This window comes from Neovison vison, chromosome 6 (assembly GCF_020171115.1).
Source record: "Neovison vison isolate M4711 chromosome 6, ASM_NN_V1, whole genome shotgun sequence".
NCBI lineage: Eukaryota > Metazoa > Chordata > Mammalia > Carnivora > Mustelidae > Neogale > Neogale vison.
The window spans coordinates 46,661,403-46,686,229 of record NC_058096.1 but is presented as its reverse complement, the minus strand read 5'-3'; the positions used below and the strand labels follow the sequence as shown (position 1 = coordinate 46,686,229).

Below are 24,827 nucleotides of genomic sequence, written 5' to 3'. Positions count from 1 at the left end.
TTTAATCTCTCCTTCTATTTTCAATGATAGCCTAGCTGGATATAGTATTCTTGGCTGCATGTTTTTCTCGTTTAGTGCTCTGAAAATATCATGCCAGCTCTTTCTGGCCTGCCAGGTCTCTGTGGATAAGTCAGCTGCCAATCTAATATTTTTACCATTGTATGTTACAGACTTCTTTTCCCAGGCTGCTTTCAGGATTTTCTCTTTGTCACTAAGACTTGTAAATTTTACTATTAGGTGACGGGGTGTGGGCCTATTCTTATTGATTTTGAGGGGTGCTCTCTGAACCTCCTGAATTTTGATGCTTGTTCTCTTTGCCATATTGGGGAAATTCTCCCCAATGATTCTCTCCAGTATACCTTCTGTTCCCCTCTCTCTTTCTTCTTCTTCTGGAATCCCAATCATTCTAATGTTGTTTCGTCTTATGGTGTCACTTATCTCTCGAATTCTCCCCTCATGGTCCAGTAGCTGTTTGTCCCTCTTTTGCTCAGCTTCTTTATTCTCTGACATTTGGTCTTCTAGATCGCTAATTCTTTCTTCTTCCTCATTTATCCTAGCAGTGAGAGCCTCCATTTTTGATTGCACCTCATTATTAGCTTTTTTGATTTCAACTTGGTTAGATTTTAGTTCTTTTATTTCTCTAGAAAGGGCTTTTATATCTCCGGAGAGGGTTTCTCTAATATCTTCCATGTCTTTTTTAAGCCCGGCTAGAACCTTAAGAATTGTCATTCTGAACTCTAGATCTGACATATTACCAATGTTTGTGTTGATTGGGTCCCTAGCCTTCGGTCTGCCTCTTGTTCTTTTTTTTTGTTGTGAATTTTTCCGCCTTGTCATTTTGTCCAGATAAGAGTATATGAAAAAGCAAGTAAAATACTAAAAGGGTGGCAACAAACCCAGGAAAATATGCTTTAACCAAATCAGAAGAGATCCAAAATCATAAGGGGGGAGAAGGGAGATAAAAAGAGTTTCAAAAAAAAGAAAGGTAAAAAAAAAAGGAATTAAAAAAAGAAAACGAATAAAGAAAAGTATGAAAAAGAAAAAATAATATATATTAGGTAAACTAGTTAAAAAACGTTAGAAATGAAAGGGTGAAAGTTAAAAAAAATTAAAAAAATTTGAAAAAGATTTTAAAAAAATTAAAAAATTTAGCAAAAGAAGAGAAAAAAATGAAAAAGAAAAAAATTGCTTTAACTGCAAGACTAAAAAATCACAGGGAGAATGCCACGAGTTCCGTGCTTTGCTTTCTCCTCCTCTGGAATTCTGCTGCTCTCCTTGGTATTGAAACTGCACTCCTTGGTAGGTGAACTTGGTCTTGGCTGGATTTCTTGTTGATCTTCTGGGGGAGGGGCCTGGTGTAGTGATTCTCAAGTGTCTTTGAACCAGGCGGAATTGCACCGCCCTTACCAGGGGCCAGGCTGAGTCATCCGCTCGGGTTTGCTTTCAGGAGCTTTTGTTCCCTTGGCGCTTTCTAGAGTTCCGGAGCACAGGATACAAATGGCGGCCTCTTGGTCTCCAGCCCGGAGGAGCCATGAGCCTGGGGCCCCACTCCTCAGTGCGCCCTCAGAGAACAGCTCCCAGTAACTCCCTTCTGCCTGACCTCCGGCCGTGCTCCGAGCTCACCGAACCTACCATTTGTTCAAGGTAAACCCGAACTGGGAGCTTACTGTCGGCTCTGTCTCTGCAGCCGGCTTTCTCGCTCCAATACCCGCAAGCTCTGTGACACTCAGACACCCCCGACCCTTCTGTGACCTTGCGGGACCTGAGGCCATGCTGAACCCGCATGGGCTTTGCCCCGATTTAGCCTCTGGAGTGATGTCCCTCAGTGGAACAGACTTTTTTTTTTTTTTAAAGAGTTTATTTATCAGAGAGGAGGGGGGGAGAGAGCAAGCACAGGCTACAGAATGGCAGGCAGAGGCAGAGGGAGAAGCAGGCTCCCTGCTGAGCAAGGAGCCCGATGTGGGACTCGATCCCAGGATGCCAGGATCATGACCTGAGCCGAAGGCAGCTGCTTAACCAACTGAGCCACCCAGACGTCCCAGTGGATCAGACTTTTAAAAGTCCTGATTTTGTGCTCTGTTGCTCCGCCGCTTGCCGGGCACCGGCCCCTCCCCACGGAGTCTGTCTTCCCGTCGCTTTGGATTCACTTCTCCGCCAGTCCTACCTTTCAGAAAGTGGTTGTTTTTCTGTTTCTAGAATTGCTGTTCTTCTCTTCGATCTGCTAATGGATTTGCAGGGTTTTGCACTCTTTAGATAAGCTATCTAGCTGATCTCCTGCTAGCTGAAGTAGTCTCAGCCTGCTACTTCTCCGCCATCTTGACTCCTCCTCTCCCTCTGTCCATTTTTAATCAGATTATTATTACTAGCTTCTTTTCCATAGTTTCCCTTTTCATTTTGCTCATCATTTCTTTTGCTATGCAGAAGCTGTTTAGTTGGAAGTAATGTTTATTTCTGCTATTGTTGCTTGTGCTTTTTGGCATTATGTTCAAAATATCATTCGCCAAGACCACTATCAAGAATCTTTTTTTTTTTTTTAGCAGTCTTATGGTTTAGGGTCTTACATCTTTAATTCATTTGGTCTCAATTTTTGTGAGTTGTGTAAGGTAATGATTAAATTTTACTCTTTTGCATGGGAATATCCAATTTTTCTAGCATTGTTTACTGAAAAGATCTTGACTCCTTTTTCAAATATTAATTGACTGATTATGTGTGATTTTATATCTGGGCTTTCAATTCTGTTTCATTGATTTATGTAACCATTTTTATGCCAGTTCCATACTGTTTAGATTATTATAGATTTTTAGTTTGAAATCAGAAAGTCTGATCTTTCCAATTTTGTTCTTCTTTCACAAGATTACTTTAACATTTGGATTCCTTTGTGGTTGCATACAAATTTTAGGGTTCCTTTTTCTTTTTATGAAAAATGTCAGTGGAACTTTTATAACCATTGCATCTCTAGATGACTTTTGGTAGCATAGACATATTAACAATATTAATTCTTCCAATCTATGAGCACGAGCTATTATTCCATCTATCTGCATATTTTCCAGTTTCTCTCATCAATGTCTTACAGTTTTTTTTTTTAAGATTTTTATTTATTTATTGGACAGAGAGAGAGTTCACAAGTAGGCAGAGAGGCAGGCAGAGAGAGAGGAGGAAGCAGGCTCCTCGCTGAGCAGAGGGCCCGATGTGGGGCTCGATCCCAGCACCCTGGGACCATGACCTGAGCCGAAGGCAGAGGCTTAACCCACTGAGCCACCCACGTGCCCCTCTTACAGTTTTCAGTGTACAAATTTTTCACCTTCTTGGCTCAATTTATTCCTAAGTATTTTATTAGTTTTCAATGATATTGTAAATAGTATTATTTTCTTTCTCTATCAGCTATTTTGTAGTTGGTGAATAGAAACACAATGGATATTTGTATGTTGATTTTTGTTATCCTGCAACTTTAATTTGTTGATGACATCTAACTGTTTTGGTGGAGTCCTTAAGAGTTTTCTACATATAAGACTGTTATGCTGAAAATAAATAAAAAATAAATTAAAAAAAAAGATTATGCTATCTGCAAACAAGGACAATTTTACTTCCTCCTTTCCTCTTTGTTCATTTTTTTCTTTTAATCTAATACTGTGCAAGGATTTCTAATTTCTAGTACTATGTTGAATAGAAATGGTTGGAATGGCAGCTTTGTGTTTTTCCCAATTTTTTGAATGTAAATTTCAGCTCTTCACAGTCTCTTGGAATGTTAGCTGTGAGATTGTTGTATATGGCTTTTATTATGTTGAGATATGCTACTTCTATATTCAATGTGTTGAGAGCTGTTATTATGAAAGGATGTTGAATTTTGTCAAATGCTTTTTCTGCATCTATTGAATAATCATATGATCTTTCTTTCATTCTTTTAATGTGGTATATCACATTTATTGATTTATGTATGTTGAACTATCCTTGTATACAAGGGATAAATCCTACTTGATCATGATATATGACCCTTTTAATGGATCCTGTTAAGTTTGCTAGAATTTTGTTGTATATTTTTACATATACGTTCATTAGGGATATTATCTTGTAGTTTTCTTTTCTTCTAGTATTATTATCTGATTTTGATATCAAGGTAATTCTTTAAAATATGAGTTTGAACATATTCTTTTCCTTTTTGGAAGTGCTTGAGAACTGACATTAATCCATTAAGTGTTTGGTAGACTTCCCCAGTGAAACCACCTATTCTTGAGCTTTTCTTTATTGGGAGATTTTTGATTACTGATTATATCTTCTTACTTGTTATTGGTTTGTCTACATTTTCTGTTTCTTAATGGTTAAGGCTTGGTAGATTGTATGTTTCTAGAAATTTATCCATCAATTTATGTTATTCAGTTTGCTTCCTTATCATTGTTCCTCATAGCTTCTTATGATTCTTTGTATATTTGTAGTGTCAGCCATAATGTCTCCTCTTTCATTTAGAACTTTAAGTCTTTCTCTTTCTCTTAATAGAGTTGAAGGTTTTTTGATCTCATTCATCTTTCAGAAAACAAACTCAGTCTTATTGATCTTTTCTATTGCCATTTAGTGTCTTTTATTTATTTCTGCTCTAATCTTTACTATTTCCTTCCTTTTTCTAACTTTGGGGTTAATTTTTTTTTCTTTTTCTAATTCTTTGAAATTTAATATTGGGTAGATCTTTTTTAATGTATGCTTTTATTACTATAAACTTCCCTCTTAGAATTATTTTTGCATTATTCTGTTATTTTTGGCGTGTTGTAGTTTTGTTGTTTAAAGATGCTTTTGATTTTTTATTTTGATTTCTTTTTTGATCCATTGATTGTTCAATAGTGTGTTTTTGGTTTCCACATATTTTTGAATTTTTTAGTTTTATTAATATTACTAATTCTTGTTTCTTACTTTTGTGGTTGGAAAAGATACTCATATGATTCTATATTCTTTTTAAAATGATTCCAATATCCTTAAAATTGCCAGGGATTCTTTGTGGCCCAGCCTATGATCTGCAGAATGTTCCATGTGCACTTGAGAAGCCGGTATATTCTGGTGCTACTAAATGGAATGTCCTTTTACATTCATTTTGTCTGTTGTGTTATTCAGGTATGCTGTTTACTTATTGGTTATTGGTCTGGATGATCTATCCAATGTGAGGTATTGAAGTTCTCTTCTCTTCTATTTCATAAGGGCTATTTCTCCCTTCATTTCTGTTAATATTTGTTTTACATATTCATGTGCTCCAACGATAGGTGCATATATATTTACAATTGTATCCTCCTGATGAATTGAACCCATTATCACTATACAGTGACTTTATCTTGTGACTGATTTTATATTTTTATTCTTATTTTTAAATTTAATTTTATTTTTTTCAGTGTTCCAAGATTCATTGTTTATGCACCACACCCAGTGCTCCATGCAATACATGCCCTCTTTAATTCCCAACACTAGGCTCACCTATCCCCTCACCCTTCTCCCTCTCCTTCTATGACTGATTTTAAGTGAAATTCTATCTTATTCTGAAATTCTATCCTATCTGTTATCACAGTAGCCCTTTTGGTTATTGTTTGCATGATTCTGTGTGTGTTTTTAAAGCTAAAGTGAATTTCAAAAAAAAAAAGCTAAAGTGAATTTCTTACAGGTAGCAAATTGTTGGATCTTATTTTTTGTTTTGTTTTTATTCACTCAGCCACTCTGTCTTTAGATTATAGAATTTAGTCCATTTACATTTAAAGTAATTATTGATAACTAAGGGCTTACTATTGCCATTTTGTAAATTGTTTTCTGATTTTTTTAGTGTCTTTATTCTTTTCTTCCTCTCTTGTTGTCTTCCTATGTGATTTATTTTTTGTAGGGGTATGCTTTGATCCTTTTTTATCTTCTAAGTATCTATTATAGGTTTTTTTTTTTGTTGTTGTTGTTACCATGAGGATTAAGTAAAACATGTTATAGATAAAAATATAAAAACAGTCTATTTTAAATGATAAAACTTACCTTCAAATGCATATGAGAGTGCACTTTTGTTTCTTTTGTTCCCACATTTTTGTGCTGTTGCAGTGTTAATACTTTGCATCTTTTTCTGTAGTGTATCCATTAAATCACTGTGACTATAGATATTTTTAATATTATTATTTTACACTTTTATACTTCAAATAAAAAATGATTTATGCATCATCATTACAGCATTGAAGTATTCAAAATTTGGCTACACATTTCCCTTAAGGATGAGTTTATACTTCTATATGTTTTCATGTTGTTTCTTGGTGTCCTTTCATTTCCTCCTGAACAACTCCCTTTAACATTTCTTGTAAGGCAAGTCGAGTGGTGATGAAATCCCTTAGATTTTGTTTGTTTGAGAATGTATTTCTCCTTCAGTTCTGAAGGGTAATTTTACCAGTTATGGTGTTCTTAGTTGGTAGAGGTTTTTTTTTTGTTTTGTTTTCCTTTCAGTATTTTGACTATATCATTATACCTCTTCCTGCTGTACAAGGTTTCTGCATAGAAATTTGCTTATAACCTTATGGGGGTTCCTTGGTAGGTCACAAGTCATTTTGCTCTTACTACTTTCAAAATTCTCTTATTGTCTATTACTTTGATACTGTGTTTACAATGTGTCTAAGACTAGTCTTCTTTGGGTAGATCTTGCTTAGGGTCCTTTGAGTTTCTTGTGCCTGGGTATGCATATCTCCCAAGATTTGGGAAGTTTTCAGCCATTATTTCTTTAAATAAGCTTTCAGCCCCTTTCTTTCTCTTCACCTTCTGGAACTCCATTGAAATAAATTTTCATTTAATTTGTGATATACTATAATTAACATAGACTTTTTCACTCTTTTTCAATCTTTTTTTAGTTTTTGTTCCTTTAACTGGCTTATTTCATACAATCCCTCTTTGATTGTTTTGATTATTTTTTCTGAATGATTAAATTTCTTGTTAAAACTCTATTGAATTTTTTACTTCTGTAATTGTATTCTTCAGCACCAGGATTTATTTGGTTATTTTTTATGGTTTCTATTTTTTAAAAATATTTTATTAATTCATTTGAGAGAGAGAGAGAGAGAGAAAACACAAGTGTGGGAGGGAGCAGAGGGAGTGGAACAAGCAGATTCCCTGCTGAGTGGGGAGCATGATGTGTGACTTCATTCTAGGACCCTGAGATCATTACCTGAGGCAAAGTCAGACACAACTGAATGAGTCACCCAGGTGCCCCTATGGTTTCTATTTTTCTATTTAACTTCTAATGTTATGTGTGCATTGTTTCCTCATTTCATTTGTTACCTGTTCTGTTGTATTTCTTTGAGTTTCTTTTATATAATTATTTTGAATTCCTTGTCAGACAAACTCTAGATCTCTATTTCTTTGATCAATTACTGGCTTAATTAGTTTCCTTGGTGGTTTTCTATATGTATGGTTCTTTATGACCTGTAGAGCCTTGCGTTGGTGTCTGTTGATTTGAGGGAGCAAACACCTCTTCTGGTCTTTACTGACTATTTTAACAGGTAAAAATTTCTTTTCCTTGCTGGTTCCCCATGTCAATAGGATTACCACATAACTACAGTAGTGCTGATTTGTAGCCAGTTATGTAGCTGTTGCTAGGTCTGCAGTGGGGACCATGACTGGCAGTCTTGTAACCAGACATTCAGGAGGTTGTGATCCTGTCTGGTACCTGGGTAGAAGGGACTAACTTCTGTACCTTTTTCAGTGAAGTGGCAGTGCATCTACCTTCTGAACTTTTTCATCTGTCCCTTCATCTTCCCATCAATCTCAATGTCATTTCAAACATGAATCAGCCATGTCACATATATTTGAGTCACTTAGAGTTCAAGTAGAATACAGATTATTAGCCTTAATAATTACTTCACTAGGGCGCCTGGGTGGCTCAGTGAGTTAAGCCGCTGCCTTTGGCTCAGGTCATGATCTCAGGGTCCTGGGATCAAGGCCTGCATCAGGCTCTCTGCTCAGCAGGGAGCCTGCTTCCTCCTCTCTTTCTGCCTGCTTGTGATCTCTCTCGGTCAAATAAATAAATAAAATCTTTTAAAAAAATAATTACTTCACTAAATCAGTGTCTACCATAAAACCTCAAATACATATTTTGTATAAAATGTTCCCTGTATTACACATTTTGGGGAACCTTTTATGCAAAATGTAGATTTGAAGTTTTACTATAGGTTCTGGTTTGAGAACACCGAATAGTAGTAACTTTTTAACTAGTATTCCTGACCTTAATTTCAAACTCTCTACAGCCTATTTTCTACATTTCTGTATATTCATTTAAAAAAGAATCTACCAGTAGTACTCCCTTCTCTTAAGTTTCAGTGCATGCTTATTTCCTGATGAATAATATTCATGATCCTTCACATGCCATTTAGCTCATTTTGTTACTGAAAACCTTCAGGCTTCTTTATCCATTTGCCCTATATCCATGTCCCAAACATACAATTTCCAAATCACACCAATCCTATCCCATAAATTTAGGACTTACTACAATATCTTTTTTTTAATTCTTTTCATAGCTGCACATTTTAAAAATGGAAATAATTGCACTATTTTGAAGCCCTCAAAAAAGATTCCAATCAACAGAGAGTCAATACACAAAATTGAGATGGTATTCTGATGTGCATAATCTATTTCATATCTCCTATCCATATTTTCATGTTATAAATTGAGTGACATTTTCCCATTTACTAAATTTCATTTCAGGCAACACTCAGTGAGGATTTGGAAAAGGAACATGGAAAAGAACTTGGAAATACAACATTGTTGACCGATTTGATTTTCACAGGACTCACATATGAACCACAGTGGCAAATATCCCTGTTCCTGGTGTTCTTGGTTATTTTTTTTTCTCACCATTGTGGGGATTCTTGTTCTAATTGCTCTCAAATGGGATGACCCTCAGCTTCACATCTGCATATACTTATTCCTCAGGAGTTTGACACTTGTGGATGCTTGGCTATCACCCACAGTATCCCCCAAGATGGTAGTCAACTTTTTTGCAGAGACCAAAATGATATCTCTTTCAGAATGCATGATACAATTTTTTTCCTTTGCAGTAAGTATAAAAGTGGAATGCTTTCTATTGGCAACAATGACATATGATCTCTCTGTGGCCATATGCAAACCATTACATTATCCAGTGATTATGTCCAATGCACTGTGCATCCACTTGTTAGTGTTGTCACTATTAGGTAGCCTTCTTCATGCCATAATTCATAGTTCTTTTTTTTTTTTTAAGATTTTATTTATTTATTTGACAGAGAGAGATCACAAGTAGGCAGAGAGGCAGGCAGAGTGAGAGGGGAGAAGCAGGCTTGCCGCTGAGCAGAGAGCCCGATGTGGGGCTCGATCCCAGGACCCTGGGATCATGACCTGAGCCGAAGGCAGAGGCTTTAACCCACTGAGCCACCCAGGCACCCCCATAGTTCTTTTTTATTCAGTTTAATCTTAGGCAATTCCCATAGTACATCACTTTTACTATGACATTATACAATTGCTTAAGATTTCTTGTACTGACCCTTCTATCAATTATCTGATATTATTTGTTTTTGCTGGGTCAATACAAATATTCACCACTCTGATGGAGACTCTTGTCTCCTACACACTAGTTCTCTTTATAATCTTAAAAAAGAAGTCTCTACAAGACATAAAGAAAGCCTTCCTTGGGGCGCCTGGGTGGCTCAGTGAGTTAAAGCCTCTGCCTTTGGCTCAGGTCATGATCCAGGTGTCCTGGGATCAAGCCCCGCATCGGGCTCTCTGCTCAGTGGAGAGCCTGCTTTCCCCTCTCTCTCTGCCTGCCTCTCTGCCTATTTGTGATCTCTGTCTGTCAAGTAAATAAATAAAATCTTAAAAAAAAAAAAAAAGAAAGCCTTCCTTACTGGTGGAGCCCATCTCTTTATCTGTCTCCTTATACTATGGTGTTCTTATCTTCATGTATGTGTGCCCCGTATCTACACAATCAGAAGACCAAGGTGTGAAGGACTCTCTCTTTTACACTATCATAATTCCCTTGTTAAATCCAATTATCTACAGTTTGAGAAATAAGAAAGTCATAGATTAGTTGAGGAAAATATTGAAGAGAAATTCTTAGAATTCACATTATTATCTGTTCTCTTTTCACTAGAATGACAAACTTTACAGATTACATATTTTCTCTGTGTTGATTAGGGTTCAGTTTTTGCAGTTATAATTGTCCTAATGTTTAAATGACTTAAGGTGAGATTACAAAATAAATATACGTATGTGTAGTCAAAACACAGAGGGAATTTTAATCAAGTGTTCATGAAAAAATAACTTAAAAGGAAATAAAATATTTTACATGTTTGCATGTTTCAATGTGGCTTCATAAATGCATTAAGCATTGAAATAGGGTAATTTCTCTAAATAGACTTTGAATATAGTATATTGGACTTCCATACAGCTATGTGCCCCAAAGACTCACGTTACATTCATTCCACATTGGAGTCAGGGTTGTATTTGAGTGAACAAAGACCGAAAAGTATAATGAGTGATCAGATTTCAGGTTCACCTCTGCCCTTCCTCTCTCATCACTGATTACCTACATCATTCTATTTTTATAACTGAGGTCCTCACACTAAGACTCCTCACTTCTGTCATTTGTTGTAATCTTGTTACTTTTTCTACATCCTGTTAATATTCTCTTCCAAAACATTGACTAAATAATATCCTACTTCAGCATCTTTTCATATCGACCAGATTATTACAAATGGTATACATATCTAGTACTCTTTATATCCATATATTTATTCATATGGAATATGTACAAAATGAATGATATAAGTAGATATCTCTATACATATTATATAGATTATATATATCCCTGGCAGATTATATATTTGCTATGTTTTGATTAGTTTGTTGTTGTTATAAATAATTTTTAAAGGTTTTATTTATTTATTTGAAAAAGAGAGAGCAAGACAGCACACAGGTGTAGAGGAGATGGTCAGAGGGAGAAGCAGACTCCCCAAACAGCAGGGAGCCCAATGTGGAGCTACATCCCAGGACCCTGGGATAATGACCTGAGCCAATGGCAGAACAAACTGAACTTAACCAACTGAGCCACCAAGGTTCCCCTGTTGTTGTTGCTGTCTTAAAGTAGGCTCCATGCCTAGTGTGGGGCCCAACACAGGGCCTGATCTGATGATTCTGAGATCGAGACCCCAGCTGGGAGCAAGCGTCAGACAACCAACTGACTGAGTCACACTGGCACCCCTGTATTGACTGATTTTAAATAATTTTTGCAGTTATAATTGCCCTAGTGTTAATGACTTCAGTCCCGAAGTTATTTTATGCATATCTTTAATATGTATGTATTCATGTGCACATATACACATGTTCTCCCTTGCATTACTGGAGATTCACCTCCCCAAAATCTTGATTTGACTCTGAAGTCTCCTAAAACACTCCTAATGGATTCTGTGTTACGCTGAAATGAGTTACTGAAATCCTTCTGGACTCTTTCTTCTTAGGTACATACTACATTCTAGAGTAATTGTTACTTCTTGCTCATTAGGTCAAATCAGAATAAGACACTGATCTTATGGGAGGAAAGAAGATCAATCACCGCACAACACTGGGTCAGTTCTCAACACTCGGCTAATTCTGCCCAAATCAATATTGACTTGGGCAGAAAGCTCGTGAGAATTGGCCAGAAACCTGGGCGATCTCGCTTCAGGTGGCACAGGCTTTCAGGGAGCCGCTTAGGCCTGACCCATGGTCCTGAGTGGTTGTGGCCAGAACCCTGCAGGAAAGCACACTAAGCACCAGGTGAAAGGTGGCCAACCCCTCCCTCTACTCAGCCCCCTTGGGAGCCCATTTCAGCGCTGGGAGATCAGGCCTGACCTGCACCTAGGCCCTAACCCTAACCCTTGGTTGGAGTTTCAGGCTTCTGTCCGCAGAGGCCTGGCACTCAAGCCCTCCAGACTGGGGACCCCTAAGCCACACCCTAGGATTCTGCCAGCTACCCAGGAGGAAACTGTGCCATTTGTAGCAGCGCAAAACCCTCAGAGTCAGAGAATGCTTCTGGAGGCCACCCCCACGTTTGGCTACCCCCAGAGCAAAAACCCAGAGTTTGAAGCCTTGTCTGCCTCTTTTCTCCACTTTGCCCCTTGGGAATCTGCCTCAGCACTGGCAGATCAGGCCTGCTATGTCCTTAGGCCCTAACATGAAATCTAAGTTGGGTTTTCAGTTTTCCGTCCCCAGAGCCCTGGACCCCAAGCCCTCCAGATTAGGGACCCCTGAGCCACACCCCAGGACTCCACTTGCCACCCAGTAGGAATCCGTGCCCTTTGGAGCTGTGCAGAACCTTTAGAGTGGGAGAAACCTGGATACCCCTGGGGCCACCCCCATCTTAGGCTGCCACAAGGCCACAAAACTGGAGCCTGTTTCTCAGTCTGATCCCCTTGATCAACTCTGTCCCTGGGGAGCTTGACTCAGCGGGGCCCTCAGGGGAGCCACGTGGGCCCATCCCATCGTCCCTGAGAGTCTCAACAAGCACCTAGGCAGAACGTGCTCCAAACACAGGGCAAGCATGCCCAAATTACTGCACAATGTTGGCCAATTCTCATGAGCTTTCTGCCCAAATCGATATACTGGTCAACTTCCTAGCCAAGAGTAAGATGATCTCTCTCTCTGAATGCATGATACAGTTTTTTTCCTTTGCACTGGGGGAACCACAGCATGTTTACTCTTGGCAACAATGGCATGTGATCACTATGTAGCCATATGCAAACCATTACTTTATCCAATGATTAAGATCTATAGACTTTGCAGCTGGCTATTAGTCTCATCATTTGTAGGTGGCTTTGTTCATTCTTTAATTCATACAGGTTTCTTATTCAGATTAACCTTTTGTAATTCTAACATAATATATCACTTTTACTGTGACATCATGTCATTGTTTAAGATTACATGTACTGACCCTTCACTTAATGTTCTGATGGTTTTTATTTTCTTTGGGTCAATACAGGTATTTACCAATCTGATTGTTCTGGTCTCTTATACACTTACTCTCTTTACAATTTGAAGAAAGAAGTCTCTGCAAGGCATAAAAAAAAGGCTTTTCCACCTATGGAGCCCATCTTTTGTCTGTGTCTTTATAGTATGGCCTTCTCTTTAGGTATGTGTGTCCTGGATCTGCACAATCAGATGATCAAGATATGATGGACTCTATTTTACACTGTCATAATTCCTTTGTTATATCCAATGATCTATAGCCTGAGAAATTAAAAAAAAATTAGAGTCACTGATAAAAATGTTAAAGGGAAGTATTTAGATCTCACACTATTATCTGTTCTCTTTTTCATTTAAAGCATCACAAATTATGCAGATTATATGTGGTTCTGTTTGGTAAGTGTGCAAAGATTTTCCAGTTATGATTTCCCTAGGGTTTAATGATTTATTACATGTGTTCATATCATACTAGAATATTTGAAGCATGAAACAAATAAAAACATTTTGTATGCTTATATATTCTTCCTTGTAATTTTATAAAATCATTCAGTACTATAGAATGTACTTACTCTGAACAGGAATTGATTATGATGTCTTTGATCATTTTATAGCCATATAGCCTGGAGCGAGGGCCACACACATTTCACTCCACAGTGGAGGAAGGTTTATGTTTGAACGAATGGCAACAAATCCCAAGAATTCTGCTAGCCATTGAAAGGTCTCTCCTTCATTTGTGGCATGGTGAATTTCACTTCATGTGGGAATTCAATAACTCTCGTAGCACTGACAGAAACAAAAAGAAATGGGGGAGCAATTAGGAAAATATAAGCAGGGAGTTGAAACAGTGAGGATCAAGCCAAATTGTAAGAGATGGTCTTAACCCAGTGTGTGTGTATGAGAAATGAATGGAGCAAGGCAGGGGGAAGGGTAAAGTTGCCTCTCATTGTCTACAATGCCTTCTATATGCCTCTTCTAGCTGTGTTTGTATGTTGTAGGTTAATCTGTAAAACTTCACTAATTCAGAAAGCTAAGAGAGGAGACTGCAGAATTTTAAGTGAGATGGTCATGGAGAAGAAAAGAGAAGTAGCAGAATAGGAAGGAAGTGGTCAATCTTCCTTAAAAAAAAAAAAGAATGATGCTAGTAAAATACAACAGTAATATGTAATTTTTAAAATGTGTTGATGGCATGAGGGCTTTAAAAGTATATTTCCAAAATTCAAATAATGTTAAGATAATGTGATGTCAGAGTGCCTAGTGGATGGTTGGGAAAGACATGAAAATGAGCAAGATTTTGGATATTCTCTGTCCTAAGAATTCTTAAATGTTAGCTTTCTTGTACCCCATACTCTAAGTATAATGAGTGACCCATCTTCAAGTTCATTCCTGCCCTGCCTTTCTCAACATTGAAACTCCACACTCTTTACTACTGATTCTCCTGAAGCCTTGGCCCTGCTTCTGTGTTTTGCAACACTTTGGTTACTTATCTTTTACATCTTGATACTATTCCTTCCTTAACATAGCCACCTTGTTATTCTTCAGAAACAACTCTGATTAAATGATATCTTTTTTCCATAATTTTTAATGGATTGTCATTGCTACCAGAGTATGTGCAAATCCAGTATATATCTAGATCTGCATATATACACTTGTATATGTTTGTGTTCATGTGTCTGTCTAGATTTATTTATATTTATTACATATTTATAAATAATATAAATATAATAAAATAATATATATTTATATAATATATATAACAGTTTTTATGTCATACACTTAAAGTGAATTATTTTTGTTTTTGTTGCTAGGATTGGCTTCTGGGTTGGGCTATGACAAAATAGCAGGAAGAAGCTATTCAATTAGTTTAGTTTAAACATCGATTTGTTTAAAAGATGTTTAACTATTCAAACACTTTAACTATTCTATAGTCTGGAAGTCCACATCACAAGATTAGACCAGATCATCTGAGATATCTGAGGGATATCCCCAAGCCCTAGAAAAGGGAGGAGTGGATCACAGCAAATGCTTTCCCCCCAGGACATCCATATTATTGCTGTGTCTCAGATATTTCTAATCCTATTGGCTGCTGAGTCAGTATTGACCTGGTGAAGAGCGCTTTCTTGTTCTGAGACCCACTCAAAACTCGTATTCTTCTCCCATTTGAGCAGGTCTATCTGTGTATAGTATCTTTTCAACTTTGTAGGATTTTAAGAGATGTTTGGAAATAAATTCAAGCAAGTGCTTGAATTGCTGTATTAATTAATTAATTAATTGATGTATTATTGTGTTAAGCTACAATTTAAATACTAAGCCATATATCACAATTTTTCTGACCAGAATGATTAATTAATAATAGTGTTAGTGGAGAGTAAACAATGTTTTAATATTAATAATACATAAAGTTAAAAATTTTAATACCATTTCTTTAGTTTAACTGCTTTTAAATTTCTCTTTTCATTTTTTTTTTTTTTAAAGATTTTATTTGTTTATTTGACAGACAGAGAGGCAGGCAGAGAGAGAGAGAGAGGGAAGCAGGCTCCCTGCTGAGCACAGAGCCCGATGCGGGACTCGATCCCAGGACCCTGAGATCATGACCTGAGCCGAAGGCAGCGGCTTAACCCACTGAGCCACCCAGGCGCCCTCTTTTCATGTTTTATAATGCATAATATTTTAGCATAGTAGCACACCTATCTAATTTGTAGGTAAGAATATATATATTTAAGACATACTGCCAATGATCTTATTAATATGAATGTACACCAAAATGGTTTGAAATATCTCCTCTACTGAAGCCATCAGAAGATGAAAGGTAGTTGGAAACACAAGAGTAGATGAGCTAATATGGGGAAAAGTCTAGAATGAAAGAAGAGGAAGGTCAAGGATATTATCAGAAAGAAGCATCATTAAGGGCAAAGATGGAAACATGACCTAGTATAAAACACTGAAATGCAGCAATCAAGGACAGAAGCAGAGAGGGTTACTATAAGAAGCCAGGGAAGACTTTAATAGTATCAAAAATTACACATGGTTAGGAAAATAATTAGATATTCTTTGGAGTTGGCATTTAAAGTTGGTTGTGTCCTTGGAGAGGGTTTTAGTAAACTGGTAGAGCAGGGAAAATAAACAGTAAGGAATTAAATAGGACAATTTCCAATCTATTTTCCTTTTCTTTTTATATTACCTGTTGGGTCTCCTTGTATCATATATCAGTAAGCTTCAGCCACTCTAGTTTACTGTCGTTTCTTAAATTAGTTCTGACTGTTTTCGGAGTCCAGGCTTTTATACATGGTTCCCTCAACCTATTGGTTTTCCTCATGTTCTTGTCCAATTATTATCCTGCTTATCCTATAAAGTTATCTGAAATTATACTTCCACTGGAAAACCTTTCTTTCTTCCTCCAGGTTACCATACCTTTCCCTCAGTATATTTTCATATAACTTGCTTACACTTTTTAAAATAAATTTTTAATAAATTTAATAAATTTTAATAAAAAATTAAATAATTTAAAATTAAATATAAAATAAAAAATTATAAAAATTTTAATAAATTTAATAAATTGCACACTAGTTACCAATGTAAGTGCCTTTATTTCTCCCCACTAGATGATGAGCTCTAGTAGGAGCCATATATAAAAACTAAGAACTTGCCTTCACCAATTTCACATCCAGTTCCACAGTCCCCCTTGTCTTTTCCAATACCTGCATATTGAAAGTACTTGATAAAAGTTGAGCAGAATGGAAATGTTAGCAGTTAGTGCAGCAGGTATTGAGGATCTAGCTCAGTGTGTTGATCGTTTCTCAAAAGATGCATGACATGACTGGTGACTTAACATTTAGTCAACACTTTTACAATCAGGACATGTATGAGTCGCCCCTGATACATTGGTGAATGCATTATAAAAGCAGTTAAGTATCGTGTAAATCAGGAAAAGAAAAAAAAATTAAATCTATTTAAAAGACCTAGGAAAGTTCTCATGGAGGAGATCTGATTTGAGCTCAAGGATGAGTAGTATTGAGATGGAAGGAAAGAGAGAAGGAGTTTTAGATGATGTAAACATTATCAGTAAAGGGATGATTAGCTGAAGCAGAGAAGGTCAGTGAAGGGATGTACATGGCCAAGTGCCTTGATGTAAGAGGAAGAAAGGAAACTGATAGATAAGACACAGGCTGACTTTGGAAAATCTGGTATACCAAAATAAGAAAAATGGATTTTGTGGTGTCTGGGTGGCTCAGTCAGCTAAGCATCTGCCTTCAACTCAGGTTATGATCCTAGAGTCCTGGGACCAAGCCCCAGAACCCCATGTCCAGCTCTCTGTTCAGCAGGGAGTCAGCTTCTCTCTTTCTATTTCCTCTGTTCCTTCCCTCTCTCTCATTCACTCACTCACTCTCTCAAGTAAATAAGTAAAATCTGAAACAAAAACAAAAACAAACAAAAACAAAAAAAACTCCTTAAAAAAAAAAAAAAGAAAGAAGAATGGATTTGGTTAGAACACTAGAAAAAGAGCATGGCAATTTCCTGAGCAGTAGACTATCATTTCCATGAGGGTTTTGCAATACATGGAACAAATTCAACTCAGAGTGAAGGAGTTGATGAGCCTAGCTAATCCTCCCACACCTTTTGTTCTCTTCTCTAAATGCTAATCATCTTTTATAAACCATACTAATCTTTCTAGTAACTGTCCAAGCTGACCCAAGATTCTCTTTGGCTCATTTTACATTTTATGCACAGGATAATGAACAGAATTCTAGAAAAGATGTCAGTTACATAAGAACCAGCGAGATGATCATCAAATAACTTAGGGACTTTAGCAAAGGTCATTTACTTTAACCTCATTGTCTCACAGGTCATCTTTAGTTTATGTCACAGTGTTAACATGTTTTGGGAGCTGAATCTCCCCATAGAAATACACTGATGTCATCATAGGGAAGTCCCATAAGCATTTGATGGGAAAGTTACCTTTGCATTTTAAGGAACATAATTATTGACACTGACCTCTTAGTAGTCTAACAGACTTTCATTCTTTCAATCCCAAAATGTTTTTGAGACCATAATTTATATTCTGAAATTCTACAAGACATACCACCATTAAAAAAAAGAAATCTGAAGTTGTAAGACTCTTCTCAGAGCACTCAGGTAAAGGAAGTACTCAAATTTATCTTTACATTTGCTATTAGCATCCATAAGTATTGATTTATCTGAATTAGTTAGCCTTTTTACACTGTTCTCAGATATCAACTTCTCACCTTCCTAGCTCTTCTCACAACTGAGGGCTATGGCAAATTAGCATGAGATTTAAACTCAGTTCATGCTGACCTTTTCTGATTATAAGGTAAACGTTCAAAACATACAGGTAAGAATGCAGCTTAATTCTGTTAAATAATTCAGACAAGTACATTGAGAGTCATTTCTAACACAGCTGAATAAATAAATGGCTTATATTTAGTACTTTAAAACAAGAAAATAAAATGTTCAACCTGTGCCTATATTTTGATGTTTTCATTATGGAAAAATAAACCCATTTTGACCAGAGAATTTACATAATTATACACATTGGTCAAAATATCCCAATGGATCCCAAAGTAATGATAGAATATAGCCTTTGAGGCAAAACAAAATTTGTCTTTGAAAATCATATTTAAAACAAAATTTTAAAATCTATTCATTTGAGAGAGAGAGGTAGACAGAGAGAGCTCAAGCTGGCAGAGAGTGTAAGGAGAGGAAGAAGCAGACTCCCCACTGACCAGGGAGCCAGACATGGGGCTCAATTGGAGGACCTGGAGATCATGACCTGATCCAAAGGGGCACACTTAACCATTTGAGCCACCCAGGAGCCCCATCTCAAAAATCTTATTAAAATTTTTTTTCTCTTTCTCTAAGTAGTATAAAACCAAAATATACAGGCAAACTTATTTTATTAGATTTCAAACTACAGTGCTATACACCAGAAAATCTTACATAAGTTTCTTAGGAAGCAGGAATATATTATATGGGTCAATTCAGATAAGAAAATGATACAAAATTTTTTTTAATGATAGATTTCCAAGAATTTCCATTGTAGGCTGTTGTTCAAAATTAGCAGTCTTAATTTGCAGAAACCGAAGAGATCACTAGGGATCAGTGGTAGTATGAGAGAAGCTAGGACTGGAATCAATACGTTTTTCTTCTATAGCATAAACAACTCATAAGTCATAACTAAACTCAAATGTCTACAATTCTAATAAGGAAACTGTGCATGCATATAAGGAAAAAGCCATGTAGATTATACACAAGAAACTCTAGATTGTGTTGCATATATAGGATATGCTTGAGAATGCAAGAAGTAAAAATCAGTGTGGTCTGGGGCATTTAGTTAAAACTTTCTTAAGTAACATTATACGTAAACTTTACATAAAAAAAAAGAGGATTTAAATATCTGGGAAAACTCAACAGCAATGATGGGATGGACAAAATCAGTTTTAATGGAAATGGATCTAATCCCAGAGAAAGTGATGAATGAGGTGAAAATATACAGATATTTACTTCCTTGGATAGCCAAAGTAATTTTCTTTAAAAATGAAAGTCGTATTCCTAAACCTTTGTGATCTTCATACAATTCCTAAGATATAAATTTAGTATTTGTTGAATGCTATTTTCAGTCATTCACTCCACCGGGAGAGTATATGAAGTATTTTTGCTCAGTTACAAAAATGTATATATATGAAAATTGATGGTAAATTTATTTTAAGGATCGTTAATACAAAAATTGACACTGAAATTATGTCAACAATGAAATTATGTCAACAACGAACCAAATATGGGTATGCAAGACTTGTACACTATTCATACATGAATTCATGAAGACAAACCTTTTCCTTTGTAAGCATTCTTCTTGCAATTACAAAATTATTCATGGGAATGTTGATTTTCAGAATTGAGGTTATAAAACTGACATATTAGGGGAATGACTATCTCCTAGAGGTTTGTGTGTCTGTATCCAGAGATACTAAGGGAAGTTTGAAGAAGCTCCTCTCTTTGTTGTAAAAAGAAAAAGTTGGAAGGAAAGTTATACACACTCTAAATTAGAATCTTATATTTCCAGAATTCCTATCTCAACAGAGAAGGTGGATATGACTGAGGATAACTACTCCTTCACCACTGAATTTATCCTCATAGGATTTACAGATCATCCAGAGTTGAGGAGCCTCCTGTTTGTGGTGTTTCTCACTATCTACGTGGTCACTATGGTGGGGAATCTGGGCCTGGTGGCATTGATTTTTATGGAGCGTCGTCTTCACACACCAATGTACATCTTTCTGGGCAACCTGGCTCTGATGGATTCCTGTTGTTCCTGTGCCATTACCCCCAAAATGTTAGAGAACTTCTTTTCAAAGGACAAAACAATTTCCCTTTATGAATGCATGGCACAATTTTATTTTCTCTGCCTTGCTGAAACTACAGACTGTTTTCTCCTGGCAGCAATGGCCTATGATCGCTATGTGGCCATATGCAGCCCTCTGCAGTACCACACCATAATGTCAAAGAAACTCTGCATTCAGATGACCATAGGGGCCTATATAGCTGGAAACCTGCATCCCATGATTCATGTAGGGTTTCTCTTTAGGTTAACTTTCTGTGGTTCAAATGAAATTAATCACTTTTTTTGTGATGTTTTTCCATTATACAGACTTTCCTGTGTTGACCCTTATATCAATGAATTGATGATATTTATCTTTGCAGGTTCAGTTTTAGTCTTCTCTGTTATCGTAGTCCTAATTTCTTATCTCTGCATCCTTTTTATGATTTTCAAAATGAAATCCAAAAAGGGAAGAGGCAAAGCCTTATCTACTTGTTCATCTCACTTTCTCTCTGTCTCAATATTCTATGGTTCTCTTCTCTTTGTGTACACTCGACCACAGTCACTTAAAGAAGAGGATGAAGATATACCTGGTGCTGTTTTTTATACTCTAGTGATCCCTTTATTAAACCCTTTTATTTATAGTCTAAGAAATAAGGAGGTAATAAATGCTATGATAAAAGTTATAAAGAAAATTTTATAACATTCTAGAAGAAATATCATCCCCTGTGGAAAATTAATTTAAATTTGAAAAAAAATTCAAAATCATAGAATATTGAGAAAGTAGAAAAGGACCACTTTGTACATAAAATATTCAATTACTAATACATGTTAGTATGGGAATCAAATAAGTAAGTTCTGCAAGGAGAGATTCTGCTACAATGTTTTCCAAAATCTTAGTTACTAGGTTCCTTCAAGAATGAATTAAATAATGATTCCTGAGGTCACAAACTATGCCACAAAAAAATTAGCCAAACTATTAACTAATTGTTTCAAAGAGTAATGAGTTACAATTTTCAACAAATACAAGAAATACTAGGAATATAAGTCAGTATATGTAAAGGTCACCTCCTCCAAGTTTCTGGAATTCCAAAGCATAATCATACAAAGTCTGGCACATTCCATGTTCTCAAGAATTAATCCATTCTTAACCTATACCATCTGTCAGAAATACACTGTATATATTTGATTCCCAATTTTCTTTGAGTTTTTTCAAGAGACAATATTTGAATATTCATACGGAATATCTATTCTCAAAAAGAAGAATATTTTCATTCTTGTGGAGCCTGGGTGGCTCAGTGGGTTAAGCCTCTGCCTTCAGCCTGGGTCATAATCTCAGGGTCCATTTTGTTATGTATCATTTGACACAATTAAAAGTATTAAAGACAAGAAAAGAATACTAGTAAAGATTTATAATAAAAAAAGACTATTTTAATCTTTAGTGTCAGTCAATTTTACTCTCATGTTTTCTGAAGTAGTGTATCTGTATGCTTGTGATTTATCAATCTCTAGATGAAATGGATGGTGTTCATACATAAATACATATGGATTTGGATATTTTTATATAGTTTGACTAGGTGTCCATCAAAAATGAAGCACAATTTTGAATACATTATACATAATGAAGGTGTTATTCTCTTTGATATTACTTATCATGTTTGTTACTAGGAATTCCACCCACCTGTACTTATTTCAGTGTAAATTACTGACACATTAATAGCATTAACAAAAAAGTTGGAGATGCTATAAGCATAATTGAGGCACAATATAGTAAAATTTCTGAATATCTAAACATAAATATTTATTGATCACTTACATATACAAATATGAATGAAAAAAATGATTTACTGAAAACATGTTATCTGCTAGGTACAAATCTACACCTTAAATAGATATTACCTACCAACTGGTTAGATGTACTTTCTCATGAATTTTCTCAATAAAAATTCTCATGCTTTGAAACACTGAGTGGCTTGCTCAAGTTCAACCAGGTGATTCAGATTGAGCTAAAATTTGTATCAATGCTGCTTAGAAGTTAAGGGAATGGAGAACCTTGTCACGTGGGATATTTAGTCCTATGCAGCATCAGAAGTAAGATGTGTCTTAAAAATGATTTTTAGAAAATGATGTTTGGAAGAGAAAAGGGATGAGTATGACCACAGTGTTTATGGAAATAAGTGTGACACTGGGAACTGGGATGAAGGAGGTGAACCATAGACAGAGTCAGAAAGCTGACGAAACTGTCCTTAAAAGCTGTTGCAGAATATGGGAAAAAAGGGTGGAAGGCAATCAGGTTACTGAGAATCTTAAATGCCACCCTAAAAAATCTGAATTTATCTAGAGGCATTATACCCTGAATTCTTCCTAGAACCAGATAATATGACTCTATTTTTCAGAAAACTAATCTGGCAATTGATTGGGAAGGAGGCTAGAAACAATGAGGCTAACTGCCAGAATTCATATATTAGATGATGAGAGCTGACACTGGAAGATGAATGGGGAGGAGGGCACAGATATGTAAGTAACATTTTAAAGAAAAAATAGTAACCTGTGACTACCTGATAATAAAATGAAGGCCTGTCTTCTTCCTGTGAGTACCAACCTGGTTGTGACTGATTTCCTATCACTAATATTTGAAAAGGTACCTGACACATTTGGCCATTCATTAGCCTTTTCTGTAAATGTATTTTAATATAATCGTTTAATTTAATATATGACATGTTTGTTATTTTTATTTTTAAATAAGTCAGTGAATATTTTTAATTTCTTGGTTTTAATATCTAATATTGCAAATACTTTTAGCTATAACCCACAAACACAAAGCTCTACAGGGTCTTAAACACATTTTTTTAGAAGTGTAAAGTAATCCAGAATTCTGAGTTCATTGAGTATGTTCCTTTGTATCCACTCTCTGGTTTAGAAGATACTTTTGGTTATCAGATTCACATTCATTGGTCCCTTTCCCTTTTTAAGGGGTACCACAAATTCTGTTTATGTATTTCTGTGCCAACTGCTTCCAACCCTTACCAACACAAGCCTAGAGGTCTGTTAAAGGAAGAGTCGGTGGCTTACTTAGGCCCAGTGAGTCAAGAGGTAATTTTGTGAAAGTTTCTGGGTTATATGTTTCCTTTATTTTAAAAGAGATCCACAAGAAAAGGTAGTCTTTCTTCCTCTGAATGTCATGCTGTGTGGATATGAAATTTGGCACAGTCCAGAACCATTTTGCCACCAAAAGAGAAACCAGCCTGGAGATGAAGTCAACACACAAATGAGGGCATAACTGAGGGAATCAAAGAGAAGCAGATCCAGAATCTGTAGAATTAAGCATCCTTTCTCATTTCAAAATCCAGTAGATTTTCTTACCATTAAACTTGTTTGGAAAAAATGCTTTTATTACAATTGAGTAAATATTAACAGATATATTCATGTCTCTTGCCTCATGTCATTTTTGCTTTATTTTAAATTTATTCACAGATACCTTTTAAACTTGCAAATAACTTTTTATCAGTATCCATTTAACTATTCAACATATCTATTACATTTTTTCTTTTATTTCTATATTTTAATTTTCTACAACCCCACTGAAAAAATGGGGAACAGATAGGTTTCATAATTTGTCCACAGAAATATTAAGGTGAGCTCAGGGATCAAATGTAGAGATCAAACCCAAAATCCATGTTCTTAACTACTAAGTCATATTATAGACAACATAGAGAAGTGAAAAGTAGTTGGAGAGGAAAACTTACAAGAAACTTAGCTGTTAAGTGGATAGAGAAATAGGGCAGAGGGTCAAGAAAAATGTGAATCAATGACATTTTCCTCCAGATTATTTTGAAAAATTTCAAACCTACAGAAAAAGTTGAGAGAATGTCCATGATTTTTTTTAATACCAAGATGATTGTAACCTTGCACCTCCTTTGCCCAAAAATACATCTGCAAATGTGTATATATACATATTTAATGTATGTATTTATGTCTATACATATATATAAGATTATGACAGTTTATCCATAAATTCAACATATATCTCAAAAGAACAAAGAGATTTCCTACACTGTCATATCATATTTTTAAGGATTTTGTTTATTTATTTGGGAAAGAGAGAGAGAGAGAAAGAGGGAGGGATCATGAGTGGGAGGGGGAGAAGCAGGAGCTCTAGGTGTTTGGGGTTTGATCCCAGGACTCCAGGATCATAACCTGAGCTGAAGACAGACACTAGTTGACTGGGCCATCCAGGCACCCCATCATATAATTATTATCCCCAAGAAATTTAATATCACCTAATATGATGCTCATATTAAAATTTTCCCAAAATTCTCTTTTCTAGCAATTTATTTTTTCATCAAGAATTCAATTAAGGGCCATTATTTACTTTATTATCATTATTTGATCTCCTGTAATGTAGAATAAACTTCTTGCTTTTTTTTTCTTTCATGACATATTTTTAAATATTTGTGTCAGACATCATTTATAGTATCCCACCATCTCTGTTTTTGTAATGTATGCTCATGATTAGATTAAATTAAACAATTCAGCA

At 35.9% G+C, this 24,827-nt stretch overlaps 2 protein-coding genes and 1 pseudogene across 2 annotated transcripts; all 3 read left to right on the top strand.

Moving 5' to 3' along the window:
• Positions 1–8,782: 8,782 nt before the first annotated feature.
• On the top strand, positions 8,783–10,048 carry LOC122910396 (olfactory receptor 5H2-like). The gene is made up of 3 exons (XM_044255023.1): positions 8,783–9,239; positions 9,441–9,655; positions 9,875–10,048. The coding sequence occupies exons 1-3, from the start codon at positions 8,783–8,785 to the stop codon at positions 10,046–10,048; spliced, it is 846 nt and encodes a 281-aa protein (XP_044110958.1).
• A 2,509-nt stretch (positions 10,049–12,557) lies between these two features.
• LOC122910042 lies at positions 12,558–13,236 on the top strand (annotated as a pseudogene).
• A 6,827-nt stretch (positions 13,237–20,063) lies between these two features.
• Positions 20,064–20,993, top strand: LOC122910395 (olfactory receptor 5K1-like). The gene has a single exon (XM_044255022.1). The coding sequence runs from the start codon at positions 20,064–20,066 to the stop codon at positions 20,991–20,993; it is 930 nt and encodes a 309-aa protein (XP_044110957.1).
• Positions 20,994–24,827: the final 3,834 nt, after the last annotated feature.

Coding starts and splice junctions, on each gene's coding strand:
- LOC122910395 (XM_044255022.1), top strand. CDS start 20,064: ATGACTGAGGATAACTACTCCTTCACCACTGAATTTATCCTCATAGGA.
- LOC122910396 (XM_044255023.1), top strand. CDS start 8,783: ATGAACCACAGTGGCAAATATCCCTGTTCCTGGTGTTCTTGGTTATTT. Junction 9,240..9,440: donor TTTTAAGATTTTATTTATTT/ATTTGACAGAGA, acceptor TTTAATCTTAGG/CAATTCCCATAGTACATCAC. Junction 9,656..9,874: donor TAAAGAAAGCCTTCCTTGGG/GCGCCTGGGTGG, acceptor TTACTGGTGGAG/CCCATCTCTTTATCTGTCTC.